General features: G+C 39.6%; 1 protein-coding gene across 1 annotated transcript; it reads right to left on the bottom strand.

Annotated features, from left to right (window-relative positions):
- Nucleotides 1–1489: 1489 nt before the first annotated feature.
- On the bottom strand, nt 1490–15163 carry LOC140166908 (uncharacterized). Its single transcript, XM_072190394.1, has 8 exons — nt 15034–15163; nt 14048–14259; nt 13200–13373; nt 10292–11006; nt 9338–9657; nt 7189–7336; nt 4809–4948; nt 1490–2371 (listed from the first exon to the last, which is right to left on the bottom strand). Exons 1-8 carry the CDS (start codon nt 15161–15163, stop codon nt 2186–2188), a joined length of 2025 nt encoding a protein of 674 aa, XP_072046495.1. The 3' UTR covers nt 1490–2185.
- Nucleotides 15164–17067: the final 1904 nt, after the last annotated feature.

Consider the following 17067-nt stretch of genomic DNA (forward strand, 5'->3'; position numbering starts at 1 on the left):
ATTACGTAACGGTAAAGCTTACGTAATTTGTTTATCCCTGAAGTTACGAAAGGACACTAGCCACGAATGCGAGGGCATCCGTGAGCAAAGTCGTTGCTAGTGTTTCTCGAGTAACCGGGCGTCTTATTGTTATTTTTGCAACTTCAAACATACAAACCATCTCAAAAGTTAGGTCACCCCCTCTTGTAAATGCCGCCAAGTGTGGAGGTGTGTGTATATTCCAACTGGGGAGATTCACACACCCACATTCAAACTGGGGAGATTTTTTACACAAATCTCACAGCAACCGCCATACTGTGGAGGTTGCTCTAATCAGAAAATGACAGGTGGTATACCCCCTCTATGGCTCAAAAACCCCATTTTTGAGCTTATCTTCAACTGTGGAGCTCCACGGTTGTTAGCAGACTCCAGTGTGAATGTGACAAAACACACACACCTCCACAGTTGGAGGCATTTACAAACGCTTTATAGTAGGAAACTTTCTTACACGAAGGCTATGCTCCCGATACTTGTATTCAAATAGACAGTCTAGTACATCAGCTGTGGTCCGTTTCGTTGCTGCAAATGTTGGTTTTTTGGTGGGGTTTTTTTTTTTGGGGGGTTGTTTTGTTTTTGTTGTTTGTTTGTTTTTAGGGGGGGACTTTTTTAATTTCTCAAATTTCCATTTCAAAAGCCATGGAAAATGAGTTAGAGTATGAGGGAGGGGTGAAAAGAGCGGAAGCGGAGGGTAGATCGAGATCGAGAGGGAACTTAAGGGATGGAGACAAACAGGAAAGAAAGAAAATAGGGGAGAAGGCGAGAGAGGGAGTGATAAAGTGTATATCAGTGAATAAGTGCAGGGAAAAGGAAAAGAAAGGAATTAATAAATAAGAAACTAAACACGTAACAGCACAAGGCAGCCATTCGATGATGCTAAGGCCTTTATGCGTTACGTAATTAAACGCCCAGTCTGATGTATTTCATACCTACCAAACACAAGTCACATGAATATTGATTGGCAATGTTTCCCAATATGTCAGCTCTCAAATCGGACACAATAGGTGAATATACGTTGCAGTCCGTTGTTCGTACTTGCTCAAGTAGCATTCGATAGGAATTTCGTTACACAGTTTTATGGGGGTTTGTTTTTATGCGCATTTAAGGTTATAGTACAGCTGCTAAGCTCCCAAACAGGGAGCCATTGTGCACTTTCTAGTAGAAGCATGAGAATTTCCACACATGAAGTACAAGGTCCAATATGTTGATTTTGAGACGTGGAACCATTTTGGATTTGACCCCTGGTGACCGCTAGAGGTCACAAAAGGTCATACAGGGGTAAAAAAAAATGCTCCGATCTTGTTGAGAGCCCGGGTTGAGAGATATATCAAATTACTCGTCTGATTACAAGGATTAAAACAATGTATAGTTTGTGCTATCTACGACCTATTGTTATGGAGTTATTACACAAAAACAACATTTTTAGATTTATTTGTACTAGGATTCTATTTAATACATGTATAACTATTTTTTATTTAAATATATTCCTCATACCTAGTTAAGAACATAAGAAAATATTGTAAATGCCATAAATATACGCACTTATGCATAGGGAGACAACCATGATGTTCTTTTCATTCTCGATCGTTAACCTTTGGAGCATTTCACATGCATGTTGTTTGTCTCAATGCCTTCTCGGGTCATATGTAGTAATTTAAATCGTGAAACCGTACAACGATCTGTTGGCACCGTTTCGAGTTATTATCGAGAAGGTCAAAGGTCAAAGGTCACTACAGGGCGGCCCTGATTTGGTAAAATGATCTAACTTGAAATCAAAATCACTCTTTTGAGAAAAAGAGCTTTAAAGTTTGGACACTTGACGTTTTTCTTTTTGAATAAAATAAATTATTAAACAGATCTAATGTCTTAGAAAATATAAAAATCTCATTATTTGGGGGCATGGTGGTGATTTTAGGATGTCACCAATGGAAAGAGCGCCCTCACGTTACCCATGATATGGATTTATCTCAAAATGTCCCAATTTCAAGTTAGATCGTTTTACCAATCAGGGCCGAGGGGTCAACAGCTTAAAATATACCGATTTTGACGAAAGAGGTCTTAAAATGCCCATTTCCCATTGCCCCTGGCTATGCCACTGCACTATTCTAATTATTTTTCAAGCTCCTATTATGATAAATTTCAGCTTAGTTTACTCGCGTCCATGTTTTCTTGACTTTTTTCTTGGACGAGGAGGAGACGCCCCATTCTTTCTTCCCTTTTCACTGTCGTCGCCCTCATCGTCACACGGAGACCAGGATCCACACCGCGGGAAGTTATCGGGTATCGGTGGTAGATCTGAAGGTTCGCCGACTTGGATTACCACAGCCATACCATCCTGTATACAAGTAAATAGCAATTGTTATGTGCAATTATATGTACTAAATGTTTAATATGCTTCCTCACGAAATGCCGTCGGCTGCAGTATGTATGTATGTTAACATGGTGAAGAGATACATCAGGTAGATAATTATAATTTGGAATTTTGATCTTACAAAACCAAAATATTGACACACTAACCTGACAGTTTCGTACGTCTTGATCGACATACTTCTTCAGAGTAATTGGTATCCCATCAACCTTAATTTGCAACAGCATCCGTGGAGTGTAGGCCAAGGCTGTGAAAAAGGTATGTCGACGACATCCTTGAAAGCTCTTGGAATAGTATAGACAATAGTTGACCGAGAGGGAAAGAAGAGGGTCGCATTCCGTTTTTAGACACACTCATCGTCAGCATGGTCAGAAAAGAGGATGGCTCAATGAAACGTTTCCACCACAAATCATGACCTTTGTCCTCTTGACATTGAGGAACAATCAATACACCTCACTGCCCTTCTTAACTCGGTTAATGAGATCTTGTAGATCAGAAGATGTTCTTGCAATGAGGGTGGTATCGTCAACATACCTGAGGTTGCTTATTTGTCTGGCCACAGTTCTTCTGGTGTGGACTCCTCTGGATCATCTTCCAATAACTTCTGGAATCGATTCTTGAACTCTATAGCTGTCACTGATCTTACTCACATCATATCTGGCAGGCTTTCTTTGTTGTTTTTTACGTCTCAGCTTAAACTTCATGGTTGACATAAGAAGTTGGTGGTCTGATCCACAATCTGCCCCAGGATATGTCTTTGCAGACATGAAACTAGATCGCCATCTTTTCTGGACCAAAATGTAATCAATTTGATTCCTTGTACTATGATCTTGGGATGTCCAGGTGTAGAGCCTCCTTGCATAAAGAAAGTATTGAGGATGATAAGGTGGTTTTCTTGGCAGAAGTCAATATATCACAAGCTGGGATCGAGTAGTACGCACATTGCTGGATAGAATGGATAAGATCGTCACTGAAACGGAAGACAGGCAGAAAGAGGAGGACAACATCGAGAAGGCATTCAAGACATGTGGCTATTCAAAGTGGACGCTTCAGACTGTCAAAAAGAAGATCAGGGATAAACCTCCCAAAACCATTAAAACTAAGACCAAAGATCCTTGTCAAAAAACCAAGAGACTTGTAGTGATTCCACATGTGGAAGGTGCAGTTTAGCTGTTGTTTAAGAAGTACAACATTGTCACCGCCATGAGGACGAACACCTCTTTGAGGAAGCTTTTGGTACTTCCGACCGAACAGAAAAAAATGACCCTTTGAAGAAAACAGACTACATTTACCATGATACCATGCCAAAATTGTGACAGCACATACGTGGGAGAGACCGGCCGAAAATTGAACACCCTGCTGAAGAAACATCAGAAAGACTTACTGTAATTGGAAAGGGGCAAAAAGAAATTTACGCGCCAGACCAGAAAAGAGTCTGTCATAGAACAAAGCAAGTCAGCCATAACAGATCATGATATCCAACAGAACCATGTTATCAACTGGGACGATACCAACGTACGAGTATTACAGAAGGAGTGTGATGCGAGTACTCGCTTCATCAGAGAATTAATCTGGATTCTGCCGTCATGAAAAGATACGAGGAGATCTACCAATTAAGTCAGGTGTATGACCCTCTCCCCTCAGACAACGCCCCCTCGGGATAGCCGGGAGCTGTGTTACCATCAGCACAGAGGATGATAGGATACCAATCAAGAAGTATGTCGATCAAAACGTACGAATCTGTCAGGTCAGTGTCAATATTTTGGTTTTGTAACATGAAACTCCAAAAGTTCTAAGTTACCCAATATATAGGCCTACCTAATATTGGTAAACATTTCGAACATGGGGTTCGGCATTGACGGATCTCTAAGTATCGGTTCAAAGTGTGGTCTCATTGATTCTCGATTCACTAAATGAAATCAACCCACAAGCGTTCCACCGTCATGAACTTCTCCATTTGTCCATCGTGCATTATACTAGTACTCTAGATACTACATAAGACGTGTATTATTGGTTGATAAATCAGTATATTATTTCCTTTTGTATAGTTAAAGTCATTGTCTGTATAAATCTGTATATTATTTCCTTTTGTATAGTTAAAGTCATTGCCTGTATAAATCTGTATATTATTTCCTTTTGTATAGTTAAAGTCATTGCCTGTAAAACACCTATAGGCCATTTCCGGCGTTGGGCGCTATTATTGTTATTAAGCGCGTTGTTGTTGTTGTTGTTGTTGTTGTAATTTGTGCATAGATTTTCCACATCTGATCTTTTCAATCACCGTACCCCCTCTATCTCTACCAAGATTATTAGCCTTAAAAAGTCGCGACTGTACAACTTTGTAGAATTTCAAAATTCAAGCTGTTTGTCTCAAAGGAGAGGGGTACGTCATATGGGTACTTACGGCTACGTGATAAATGAAATGACAGTGAAGAAGCCACCATCCTGGATTGTCGGCAACAAATTTGACGATCACATACCCATCACCAGGAACGATCACGGTGTCCTTAATTACAGAGTCACTGCCATTCCGGGTAAGGTTTCCTGTAAATTAGACATTATACGTTAACCCTAACCCGCCTGAATACTACAAAATACTACTTGATATATGCGCTGTTCGTGCATGCATCCCACGTGGTGTGATGACGCAATCGCCCTAAGTGATATATAGGCACGGTTTCGCTGGCCAGCGAAGCCCAAGACCCGTGGCAAAGTGTCGCCGACCGAGTGCTTGGCATGCGAGGGGTCTCGGTTCGAATCCCACCCAGAGCAAACAATTTCTTTCCTTCTTTTCTCTCTTTATTCTTTCCTTCTTTCCCTTCCCGTCGCCGAAAAGCCCTTAGGGGGTTAGGGTTAGGTTACCACTATCAAAACTCAGTATAGGCTTCCTTAACCCTAACCCGCCTGAATACTACAAAATACTACTTGATATATGCGCTGTTCGTGCATGCATCCCACGTGGTGTGATGACGCAATCGCCCTAAGTGATATATAGGCACGGTTTCGCTGGCCAGCGAAGCCCAAGACCCGTGGCAAAGTGTCGCCGACCGAGTGCTTGGCATGCGAGGGGTCTCGGGTTCGAATCCCACCCAGAGCAAACAACTTCTTTCCTTCTTTTCTCTCTTTATTCTTTCCTTCTTTCCCTTCCGTCGCCGAAAAGCCCTTAGGGGGTTAGGGTTAGGATGATATTAAGGGGAAAAACGAGTTGCAGCGTCTGAGTATAAATTGGATGAACAAGTATGGCCTATACATAACTCTGTGGGATCTTGTTATTGTATTCCATTGTATTGTGTTCGACCGCCGGTTGACCGGCGGTTACCGCGGTTGAACCGCGCTCCATTGTTTAGAACAATATAAACCGGCTCCAACCGGACGGAATAGCCTGGAACTGGCGGTCGACCGGCGGTCGAGTTTTGATTTTATCCCTTAATAACTATTGTATGGCAAATATTACCTTTCTCATTTTTATTTTGGCCGAAAGTTTTACATCAAAACTCACCGAATCTACACAGCGTTTTTCCACTTTTTAAGCCCAGTACTGGGCCAGTGTTGGGCAAGATCTAGCGGCACGGATTGAGCTATAAAAAATGCCCCAATACTAGGCCTGCAAAAGTGACACTTTTATTGGGCCAATTCTAGCGTACTCGCAATTGCCCAGTTCAAACCACAAGTACTGGCCCAGTTCTAGTAGAAGTTAGCTGTGTATAGCAGATTCAACCCATCGTGGGACGTTTTTCAAACAAATCCAGGCTACCGGGCGATTAAGCATATCACGCTAAAGACGAGGTACAAATGGTTGACCGGCAGCCTGGATTTGTTGGAAAAACGTCGAACGATGGGTTGAATCTGCTATAATTGCAGTTTTATCAACTGTTCTAACCCCGGTATAGTTAGATGGGAACTTGGCGTAAACTTACACTTAAGGTATGATGGGAATAATTTAGGCATTAGCCTTTTTGACTTTTTGAATCTATTTTCGCTCTTGTACTAAAACTTATCAAGCTGAGTCTTGAACGGGTTTGTTGTCTTAGCTTCTATATACGACTGTTTCTTGGAGGTTGTTCCACTCTGAAATTGCTCGGACTGAGAAAAAAATCTTCCTGCAGTTGAGGCCCTTCTTCAGTGCTGACTTGTACAACTTGTAGATGTGTCCTCTTCCTCTATGCCTCTGGGTATTCAAGGTGAAGAGCTTCGTTGATGTAATCCCGTCCAGTCCTTTCATGATCTTGAATGTTTCAATTAGATCTCCTCTTAATCTCATTTGCTCCAAACTGTACAGCTTCATCTCTTGTAGTCTTTCTGGGTAGATCAGATGTCTAATGCTAGGGATGAGTTTCGTGGCTCTCCTTTGGACTTTCTCCATCATAATAATATCTTTCTTGAGGTATGGACACCATGCTTGGACTGAGTACTCCAGGTGATGACGAATGTGGGTTTTGTATACCATTGTGAAGCTTCGAAGTGCTTGAAGGTTCGCTTTATTACTCGTAAGCTCTTCATCGCCTTATTCGCCGCCGCTGCACACTGCTTACTCGTCTTTCCATCTTCTGTTATTATCACTCCAAGATCTTTCTCTTCCGTGCCATGTGGGATTACCTCATCACGAAGCGTATCCTTGTGCATCCTTTTGCACTTACTCGCATTGAATCTGAGTAACCATGTATCAGACCATATTTGAAGAGCATCGAGATCTTTCTGCATTTTGTTACTGTCCTATATACCTTCTTATATCATGCCTTCTTCTTCTATAACTTCTTAATATCACTCACTAAGTTACAACCAACCTTGTTGATCTAGAAGCATGATGTCTTGGATTGTAGTACCCTTAGGGAGTCTGCCACCACCGATGACCCGGAAAGAATAACCATGAATATGCAATGGGTGGTCAACTCCAAAGAAATCTTCAACACCTACCATGACAATCTCCACCACCTAAAAGGACATAAAACAAACACATTAACACGGCGGTAATGAATGTACATACAGGCCATTTAGGTCTCGGATTAAAGTACCAACCATCTAGAGGATCCCAAACCGTGCACGCGACCCTTTTGGGGTCGCGACGCGGACTCCAAAACGGGTTGTGGGACTTCCCGGAAAAAGTTTAAAAAATACACCGCCGCACGTATTGGTCACCTAACCATATTTTGACCCATTTTAGCATTAAAATTGCAAATTTTCGCGCGCATTTGTCATGGTAAAGTCATTCTGGGAGCCGGTCAGCACACATCGAGGCGACTTGGAAATTGGTAATTTGGCCCGATATTCAGCTGAAAAATTCGCGTTATGCTGTAGGTGGCGCCAGATTCTTATTATGAATTTTGGGTCACTGGAAGCATTTCGTTGTGTTCAAATGACGCATGGTCATCTGTGAATGAATGATGCATGCATGGTAAGAGTACCTTAACTACCCCCCCCCCCCTAAAAAAAGGGGGGTAAAAGAATGGGTTTCGTTGCTAAACAGAAACGATATTTCACATTATTCATAGTAAATCTGGCCGTCTATCAAGTCTAATTAAAGAACTTCTAGACTAAGCAAGCAAACCTATAGAGTATTCACGGTTGTTTGATGGGATCATTTATTAGTTTTTCTAATTTTAGGCTTAAACAGCTAAATGTGAAATCATGTTAAAGTATACAGATGCTTTTGAGCCATTCACAACTTTAATTTCCCCTCTTCTACAAAATCATTCACTTTTATAGCATTTTTATAGATTTTTCGGATATAAAATGCATCTATTAATGGCGCTATTTAGTTCAAGCTTTTAATACAAATAACTCCTTTTATTGCTTGATAAAATATGTTTATAAAAATTCCTTGTTGCTTGTTTCACCTATTCCAGCTTTTTTTAATGGCAGTATTAATCACTTACCCCTTGCAAATAAAGAAATATGATTTAGGATAAATAACGGAATCTATAGTTTGCATTTAGTTAATAATGAAGCCAATTCAATATACATCAAACAACCGTGTATTAGAGCTGCTTATTGCTAGCCATGCTAAACTCTAGCGCACGGTTGTTTGATGGGATCATTTATTAATTTTTCAAACAAAACATCATGTACACCCAAATTTTAGGCTTAAACAGCTAAAAGTGATATCATGCTAATATATACAGATACTTTTGAGTCATTCTCAACTTTAATTTCCCCTCTTTTACAAAATTATTCACTTTTATAGTATTTGTTAAAGCTTTTTCGGATATAAAATGTATCTATTAATGACAAAATTGGTGGCGCTATTTAGTTACTAGAAATTACTCTTTCAAGCTTTTAATACAAATAATTACTTTTAATGTTTGATAAAATATGCTTATAAAATTTCCTTCTTGCTTGTTTCACCTATTCCAGCTATTTTAATGGCAGTATTAATCACCTAACCCTTGCAAATAAAGAAATATGATTTAAGATCAATAGCGCCATCTATAGTTTGCATTTAGTTAATAATGAAGCCAATTCTATCAAACAACCGTGAGCGGGAGATTGTTTTAGCGAAATGTAAAACGAGCAAAAACGTGGCTGGTTGATTTGACACAGAGGATGATTAAAAGCACTTCCCACCACGCCACTGTATTGACTTGCGGTTAGCACAGCTGTGTGAGTGAACATGACACCACTGCTCGCACATTGCATTGACGGGCATGGTTAAATTTGAATTTAGACTGATATATTTACGATAAAAACGCATTCAAAATGCTAGTCGATTTCACATTTTATGTTACCTACAGAAGGTGTGAATTATCCTTTATGCATACATCACTTTTGTTCTGAAATCGACCAAGTAATAATGACACACGCACAATTCTTAAACAACATCTTTTGCACAGAATTCAATGGGATTTGAAAAGTAAAGTGGCAGTTGAAGCTCTAGTGATAACACGTTTGCAGTGCATGATGGGGCTCCCTTAAATCATCCTCTGGATTTGCCATTACCTGACCGACGTCAACCTTAATTGTCTGGATGCAATTACAGAATTCTTCCGAACATCTATCACCAATCAAAGCGGTTTCCCATCGCTCCTCTGCGTCACAGAAGTCCTTCTTGGGCACGTCAGCAAGCTGGGTCAGCAACGGGGAGGAAGGGATTTTAAAGCTCACTTGATTAATTTGTCGCGTATCTCTGATATATTCTGACAATGCAGGGTTAGGGTAGTCTTTAGCATCATACATGTTCCATTTGGAAATGAAATTTACACTGGTTGATAGGTAGAATCGACGATCGGGCTCTTCTTGCAGCTTTTTGTCCTCTGGAACTTAATAAATAAAACATGTTTGCAAATAAGGGATGAAATCAAAACTCGACCGCCGGTTCCGGGCGGTTCCGTCCGTATCATTACACACAGTATATTGTACTCATCTACAAATGGCAGCCACACATGGCAGCTATTGTACTTTTCCACTTCTTTTGCACTGGGCATTCGATTGTGGAAAATGTTCGCATTATGATAGTTATTGACGTATAATAATGGTCAAACGTAATGCTTCAAAGAAAACAGTTATAAAATAATAACACTCAATTCGCCGTAGAAGTAGTGATGTATATAACAGGATTATTTGCCACAGCGGTGTCTTTACACTATTTATGAATGTATTGACCTGCACTAGACGTTACGCCGTTCCTCTGCATTGCACATGATGATCAAAGTACAGGGATAAAGTCCTGGATCTGTAGAATTCTCACAAAATGCTGATCACTTGCACCAGTAAGATCAGTGTCTTTTAAAAGAGTGGTATCGTAGTCAATCTATCTCTGAACACTGTACTCAGGTTATGAGTGCATCCTGCTTATAGTACGGGGCAATACACTGAAAAGAGTGTAAGCCCATTGCTATGATAATTAACCCAGTTACATCACTACACTACTTCTACGGCGATCCCACTACATACCTGCTGATTTAAGTTTTCTTACAGGCAATTGGCTTGGCGAGTCCTCGACTTCGTAAACCGGTTGCGGGTTGAGGTATCGTCCATCCGGAATAACGCCAGAGAAGGACTCTGTTGGATCTCCTTCTGGTGCTCCTTCATATCTTAGTATGGCAAATTCTTCTTTGACAGTGAATGGACAGCCTAGATCGTCTGTGTATAGACGGAACCAATAGTGGCCTATATCCTGATCTGCAGTGAGAATGAAGTCGAATCTCGCACCACTGTCTACGCCAATACGGCTTACTTCCACAGGTTCAAAAGGAGCTCCATCCGTAGCAATAGCAATTAGATTATGCGACTGGATGGTTATGATCATATGGCAAATATTATTTCCGATGACCCGGAAACGATAACGTCCTCCTTGCTTAACCGGGAACACCTCACGAGGAGTATACGCGGTGTCATTTCCGTTGGCGAACTCTCGGAATACCCCTTTGCCATTAATAACCAATGTGTCTGAACCTAATGCATTTATTGGCAATGCTGCAAAATTAGAGATAGTTGGTTCGTGAAGCCAATCTTGAACAAAGACAACGTGTTCCGGAAGGTCATAGTCGTAAAGATCACTGTGGACATTTTGTTCTGGAGCTTGTTTGACGACGAAAGCACCGAAGGCGCCATCTTGACGTTGCAGGTTGGAGTGCGAATGCCACCAATGGGTTCCAGCGGGAGAAGCCTGTTTTAAAGTTTAAAAATAGTAACAATTTTAAGTACATATCAAAGCCATGTTGAACTTTTCCATAAAAATTAGATTAGTATTTCTTTTCCATAAAATGTTAGCTTTTACTGTCGGATATGTCCACTTTTAACAACTAAAGTAAAGCAAAGAAAATTGGAATTTACTCCAGCGTCTCTAGTTCGGCACATATAAAATCAGAATATTTTTGTCAGTTTTTGAGTTCAAGACGCAATGGTTCTTTCTCAAGACGCAAGCTAACGACTATCAATTACGGGAGATAGTCATCATTTTCTACCCCGGTATCCAAAGATTTATCGCCTGAATATCAAATCGTGCATAGCACATTCACGTGTATCGATCCCGGGTATTGATTTTAGTATCTCTGCTGTATCAAGTAATTATTAGCCAGGTGATACTGATTAGTGCAAATCTGCTTGTAGTGGAGGGAGATCTACTCAAAAATTGTATTCATCTATAGAGAGTTCCCGTGTTTTGAAGCGGAACGGACTACAATAGTGTTTATAACGTGATTCGCACCGCCGTATTCCTCATTCCTTTGATTTGGTCAATGACCCTATTGGTGCTACATTCTACAAAATAACATTTGCTAATTATTGCGCGAGTGTTGGTATTCTGAAAATTGTAAACGGAGTTTAGGTTTCCCTCCAAGATGGCGGGTAACCCAAAACACGGGAACTCTCTATTGCTATGGTAGCTAATCCGACTATTACGTCACTTCTACTGCGAATTGGGGGAAATTGCAAACATGTTTTGAGTAATAAATATAAGCGCCGATAATTCCAAACATCCAATGAACCGTAACCAAGTTGGTTTCAGATAAAAACGCGATAAAAGAAAGATTTGATTGGAGATTCATTCAATTTGTTGATTTTTCTTTCGCTATTTCGCACGTGCATTAATATATACAAATTTTAATTATTTGTATGGTTGATTTTCCATTGTATTTGCATGCACCATGACATAAGCACCTTTGCAATTACTATATACTATATTGAACATTAATTTTGAACTCCATTGTTGTGAAACAATTGTATATCGAGTCAGTAAACTTGGAATTGATAAAAAAAACTGTTCATATAATCTATCAACAACCCTGGTACAACGAGTTCGACGCGATTTTATAAGTTTTTGACATACAAATGTAAATTTTATAAATTTGAAATGGATGAGAACAGTACTATTGAATCTCCATAGCCTGATAGCTGGATAACTGTAATTTCAGTTCATGTTTAGTTTCAGTTTTAACGTCCTTTACTGCCACTCTCTGTGGAATCATATGCCTACATTAGTTTAAGGATAGGAAATTAAGTTGAAGTAAATTGTATGCAAATTGAATAGATAGTTGACAATCCTGTATCCATGAACGACCAATGGTTTAATCCGGTTTTCCTAATGTACATTATATTAAAATTGGACATCTTTATGCTTAGATTACATGACTAGTTTCCTTTCCAAAAATGTAGGCCTATACTTTTATATATCCTGCATGAATAATTACGAAGTCAGGGCACTATTAATGTAAATTAATAAAAAAAAATCTTAAAGTGTACATTCCCCATGCTTAATGAATGCAGAAATCTCCCAAGCCGATTTTGGCCCCTTTGTTGGCTGAAGCATACAGTGGCGTAACTAGAGCAACTAGACGTGTGGCGTAACTAGACCAATTCAGCATCAATTCTGCGCCCCTTCAAGCGATGAAAGTCAAAATTTTCATGCGCTCCGCGCGCATTTCAATACAAATATCTATTTAGATCAATTTTTGACCGAAATTCAACTTCAAATTAATTGTGGTATTTGTGCACATTTTCTCGCTCTCCGTGCGCAGTTGTTTCAAGATTTTTTTTTTTTTTTTTGGCGGGGGGGGTGAGGAGGCGCCACTATGTATCCTTTGCCCCGGGCGCCACAGGGCACAACCCCTAGTTACGCCACTGGAAGCATATCTTTTGTTCAAAGTTTATATTCAATCTTGATTATTCGTCGTTACTGTAGAATTTTAAAATACATCACAAGTTTCAATGTTTTTACTAAAATTATTCGCCACCTGAGTGTTATGATCTTTTTTGAAACAACCTGCATAGTCACTTTATAGTATTCATTATGTGGTGTATTCATGGCATTTATTCCGTACAGCTCCCGGAGCATAGTAGGTTAAAGGAAATATACGCATACCTTGAATTTATAGGTAAAACTTGACTGTGGTGAAATAGGGCACTGAGTTATCATAGCTGCACCATCCATGTATGGTGTACCACGCTGATGTAGGCCGTGCCAATGGATTGAAGTACCTTCCGAGTTGCCAAGACGATTCCAAACTTTCACTTCGATGTCGTCATCTTCGCAAACCTATGGTCAAAGCGCAATATTATTCCAAATGTTATATCTATACCTAACAAGATTACCTAACATTTTGTTTCAACTAATTCCTGATTAGTTCTGTGTAGTTCTGCTGCCATACATGGTTCCAGCCCCTCAATATAATTATTGTCCAGGTATCACTCGTTGCTCTTAAGATTATATCTATAGCCAACGTCAAATACATTACAATACAATGTATAGTAAAGTGAAAACATAATGATACCAAAAAAACAAAAACAAAAACAAACGAATATAGTCCTTGAAAGTTGAATACTGGTCATGAATTGTCAAAAAGTTACTGGTTACCACGTAACATTTTATATTTTATCTTTCATAATATGACGAAATCAACTAGCATCTAGCATGGTAGCATAATACGACATTGAAATATACACAGAGATAATAAACTTGATAAAAGAAAGGTACTTTAGCTTATAAACCAGAAGAAAATGAAATTCATTTATGCAGTATAGTTTACAACGATGCCCCCAGCAAACACAAACTTTCCACAGAAAACGTTTGGAAAGTTTGGAAAGCTGAAATGAAAGACCTTCATCCCCCCTTCGAATTGCAATATTGTCCAGCATAATAAACTAATTTTCGTTTATAATGCCGGATGTTTAAGTGTGGAATTATTAAGAGGTCATCACAAAAATATCTACCTGTATGGGTGGACCAGGCAGCTGTCTATTTATGGTGATAATTGGACGTTGAACTCCATTAACTGGAATACATCCAGGACGATCACAATCGGTCTTGTTGAAGGGACAATCAAAGCAGGCAGCTGACATTGACTGAAGCCATTCCACGGTGAACACATAGCGACAGGTCTTGGGTTCTGGAGGCCACTTACACTCACGGACACATTCGTGCTCTACAAGAAAATTAACAGATTTATAACGTTGATATATAATATTAGTGCATGACATGTATAAAATCAGTCCAAATCTGAGGATGATTTTCAAGAAAACGGGAAACCTCTCGACTTCAACCTTGGGGTTTGTGAATTCAATAGAATGGGAAATTACACATTAAGGGTAACAACTCCTGACACCAACTTGTCCATGTATTCCATTTTGCAAATTTATGAAGCACATAAAATCAAATTGTAACATTTGTGTGTAAAAAGTGCTTTTAAACATGATTGTAGTATTTATCATTTTTGCTATGGGAGAGCAATTAGCATTGCCATATCAAGCCATACACATTTCTTACACGGCTGAGCATGAAAATCCCGTCATTGACACAATTACAGTCACTAGCCAGACAAAATTCCTAAATCAATTTATTAATAACAGAATAGAATTATCAAGAAAACAAAACAATAACGAGTGATAAATCCGAAAATTAAAAAATTAAAAAAAAACAATGCAAGGCTTCCGTACCTAACTACCAGAAATCAAAACGAAATCAGTGAATTAACAAAGCACAACGTTTGGAAAATCTGGGCCTCCTTATTGTACACAATAATAGCACCAAAATGGTCCACCAAATGGCTTAAATCGGGTCTTCACTTTCAAAGGTTTCTCACTTCTGAGTGACTGGGACATCAGCCACCCACACTTTGAAGCTCGACGCGATGGCTGAAGTTTGCGGCACATTATTCGTAGCCTTTTTTACCAACAATCCTTTACGTTGCCTTATTCACCATCAGCACTGGAAGCACTTTTCGGCACCACATAGAGCAGTTTATGAATATTAATGAGATTCTGTGACACCCTTCTTGTCGAGTTTACTATCACAGTGCACGTGTGGCCAAGTGTAAGACTGCCTACCATTTTTATATTGGAGATACTTCGTTTATTTATTTATTTATTTATTTATTTATTTATTTATTTATTTTAGGGGCCGTTCACAAAAACTTGTAACGGGTGGGGGCTGATGCAAAAAGGGGCACTGGAATTGTTTTATTCCTCTGAAGGGGGTCCTTGAAAAACATGAGTTTACACTATTTTCTTTGGGGTTGACGTACATTTTTAGGTTTCATTTTTCATCAGGCCTCCTTAACCGTTTGTGAACGGTCCCTAATGAAAATATTAAAATAATAAATAATCTAAAAATATTTTTAAAAAACTAGTAATTCACTGAAATAATAACACCGGTCGGGCCCCATTACGTTACTAAGTGTGGGTCTGAGTTACTATATGGGCCCAAGTTACTACGTCTGGCCCCTCGGGCCCCAAGTTATTTTGGGGCCGCAAGCTACTATCTCGGGCCCCGAGTTACTAAATAGGGGCCCAAGTTACTATCTTGGGCCCAAGTTACTATTTTGGGCCGCGAGTTACTATCTCGGTGCTCCAAGCTACTATGTCAGGGCCCCAAGTTACCAAAGTCAAGGGCCCAAGTTACTGAAATGTCGTTAATGTTTAGCAGCCCAACATTATAAGGAACTGGACTTATAGCAAAACTGTCTGTACACGCACGGAGCTGGGTGAGATTGGCATTCCCTCATTTCAAATATTGAGTTTTAGTTTTGGTTTTGGTCACGTGGTTTCCTATTGTCCTGCCTAAGCTCTTAACTGACATGATTATCGATATCTTTGTTTCTACCATTGTTGTATAAGTTCATCACGTTTGTTGATTAAATAAACGAAAAGACATTTTAGCTTGACAAAACCAAGTGAATTTTTACCCGGGATTTTTACTCACTATAATATTTCGTCCTTCACATCGGAGGACTTCATCAGGTATGACTGATATGGTCATCTGATCCACTTTCCCGGGAGATGGGTTGCCGGTGATGTTTAGACTCATTTGCAGTCTTTAAAAGTGGATCATATACGTGGCTAAGGAAATATGTGCCCTCCTCTCTGTTTAAGGTGTTAATGGCGTGTCGGAGCGTCAAAGAATTTTCAAAAAACATAAGGTAGATACAGTCATGAAACCACACCAAACACTCAGGCGCATCTTAGTGCACCCAGGACAAACGCGAGAAAGAGGCAATTGCATCTATGAAATTGGATGCCAAAACTGCGATCAGACTTATGTCGGTGAAACTTCTCGCATGTTTGGAACTAGAATGACAGAACACAAAGCTGAAGTCAATAAGGCCACAAACAAAAGTACACTCGCTCTGAAAGTTATCAGAAAAGAACAGACCAAATCAGCAATTTTTGATCATGTTGCCCGGGCCAACCATGTAATAAATTGGGATGATTCAAAGATCCTTGGGCGGGAGCACAACAAGAAGTCGAGAGAAGTTCGAGAAGCCATGGAGATAAGAAGAAGGGGGAGCAAGACCTTAAACAAAGAGGAGGGCACATATTTCCTTAACCACGTATATGATCCGCTTTTAAAGACTGCAAATGAGTCTAAACATCACCGGAAACCCATCTCCCGGAAAAGTGGATCAGATGATCATATCAGTCATACCTGATGAAGTCCTCCGATGTGAAGGACGAAATATTGTAGTGAGTAAAAATTCACTTGGTGTTGTCAAGCTAAAATGTCTTTTCGTTTGTTTCTACCATTTGTTAGAAACATAAAATTTGTAGCAAGGAGATTCGGTTGTCACTTCAGTTTGTTATATTATAGTCTGAAGGAGATAATCATTTGCTCTGAAGTTACCTGATCTAAGTATACAAAAGTAATTTTTAAAATTCACAGTGCAATATTCACGAGCATCATCTACATTTGAAAGCGTGGGTTAGATTTCCAAATTAGCAAAAGCTTATTTATTTGT

This window comes from Amphiura filiformis, chromosome 12, assembly GCF_039555335.1.
Source record: "Amphiura filiformis chromosome 12, Afil_fr2py, whole genome shotgun sequence".
Classification (NCBI taxonomy): domain Eukaryota; kingdom Metazoa; phylum Echinodermata; class Ophiuroidea; order Amphilepidida; family Amphiuridae; genus Amphiura; species Amphiura filiformis.